This window comes from Vespula pensylvanica, chromosome 1, assembly GCF_014466175.1.
Source record: "Vespula pensylvanica isolate Volc-1 chromosome 1, ASM1446617v1, whole genome shotgun sequence".
Classification (NCBI taxonomy): Eukaryota; Metazoa; Arthropoda; class Insecta; order Hymenoptera; family Vespidae; genus Vespula; species Vespula pensylvanica.
In genome coordinates this window covers 14,033,618-14,035,493 of record NC_057685.1, presented here as the reverse complement: position 1 = coordinate 14,035,493, position 1,876 = coordinate 14,033,618, and the positions used below count along the sequence as shown (strand labels likewise).

Here is a 1,876-nt window from a genome sequence, read left to right as displayed (position 1 = left end):
TTCTTCATCATTGAAATGAACTAATTTGATGTAATATCTTTTTACAGGGTTTTGTAAAAGTTGTTAAAAATAAGCAGTACTTCAAGCGTTATCAAGTCAAATTCAAGAGGCGTCGTGAGGGTAAAACTGATTATTATGCACGTAAAAGATTAACCATTCAAGACAAAAATAAATACAATACTCCTAAATACAGGTTGATTGTTCGTTTATCCAATAAGGATATCACTTGTCAGGTAAATTATATATATGAAGTATTTGTTTGATACTAGATATAATAAAATATATTTTTTGTATTATTTAGTAATTTATATCTTTCATAGATTGCTTATTCGCGAATTGAAGGAGATAGAATAGTTTGTGCTGCATACAGTCATGAACTTCCAAGGTATGGAATTAAAGTTGGACTTACCAATTATGCATCAGCTTATTGTACTGGATTGCTGGTAGCTAGAAGGGTAACTATTTCTTTATATATATAGTTAATAAATTTAATTACATATGTTGCAAACATATATTTTTATCGATATGATGAACATCTCAGCTCGCTTTGACTTATAACTGAAGAAATATTGTTCCCAAAATAAAATTCTGATACAGAAATTCTTTGGTTATATATAATATACTATCATATTGTATAGCTAATTAAATGTATGTAATATTCTTTTTTGTACAGCTCCTTAAAAAGTTAGGCTTGGATACATTATATGCAGGTACCATAGACGTAACTGGGGATGAATACAATGTGGAAGAATTGGATGAAGGACCAGGAGCATTCAGATGTTACCTAGACACAGGTCTGACACGTACTACCACCGGTGCTAGAGTATTTGGTGCTATGAAGGGAGCAGTAGATGGAGGTCTTAATATTCCTCATAGGTAAATAATAAAAAGTCTGAAAGAACGTTTTTAGGAATTCACAAGGATATGACCATTGTGCAATTATTTCTGTGATGATTTTTTGACACATGCGCGTCATCTGAGTCACAGCAAAGTTTACTTTTGTCCTTGTGTTTTACAGTGGCAATTTGTAAACTTTGCACCGGCATAAAAGATTATAAAGTGTCTCTGAAAACTCTTATTAATTCTTTTTTTTTTCTATATATTGCAATAAATACTTTATCATAATCTATTTGTTTTTATTAAATAGCACCAAAAGGTTCCCAGGATATGATAGTGAATCTAAATCTTTCAATGCTGATGTACATCGGAAGCATATCTTTGGTCAACATGTTGCGAATTATATGAGAACATTGGAGCAACAAGACGACGAAGTTTTCAAGAAGCAATTCTCTCAATATATTAAGAACGGAATTGTTGCTAACAACGTAAGTAAATAATATATATTATTTTCCAGATACTATGACGTCCAACTCAAAATTACTGCTAGATATATAAAGCTATGTAGTGTCGCTGTTGGACAATAGAAAATAACATTGGTTATAAATATTTAAATGTACTTATAAATACATTTTGTAACGTAATCTTTGTTAACAATCCTATCAATTACAAATTTATTATTACGACTTTCTTTGCATTAGTAAATATAAACTTTTTTAACAGATCGAAGACATGTACAAAAAAGCACATGAAGCCATACGTGCGAATCCGGAGCACGTAAAAGTTACGAGGGAAAAAGTACCCGTCAAGAAAAGATGGAATCGTGCGAAACTCTCATTGTCCGAACGCAAAAATCGTGTTGCTCAAAAGAAGGCGTCATTCCTCAAAACCTTGGAAGAATTGGAAGCCTAAAAATCTTGTTATTTTATATTTTGCCCAGCCTTTTATCAAACCTCGTATTTTGTCACAGCGTTTGTATTGGGTTGAATTTGGCATGATAATAAAATAAGATGATTAAAGTATTATTTTTCTTACAATA

The 1,876-nt window shown here is 31.2% G+C and overlaps 1 protein-coding gene across 1 annotated transcript in view; it reads left to right on the top strand.

Annotated features, from left to right (window-relative positions):
- The window catches only part of LOC122635427 (60S ribosomal protein L5), a 2,435-nt gene extending 576 nt beyond the window's left edge, over nt 1-1,859 (top strand). Inside the window, exons 2-6 of the mRNA XM_043825644.1 lie at nt 48-233; nt 321-455; nt 674-876; nt 1,148-1,325; nt 1,561-1,859. Coding sequence (XP_043681579.1) covers nt 48-233; nt 321-455; nt 674-876; nt 1,148-1,325; nt 1,561-1,749 — 891 coding nt within the window. The 3' untranslated portion in view covers nt 1,750-1,859. The remainder of the gene's footprint in view (nt 1-47; nt 234-320; nt 456-673; nt 877-1,147; nt 1,326-1,560) is intronic.
- Nucleotides 1,860-1,876: the final 17 nt, after the last annotated feature.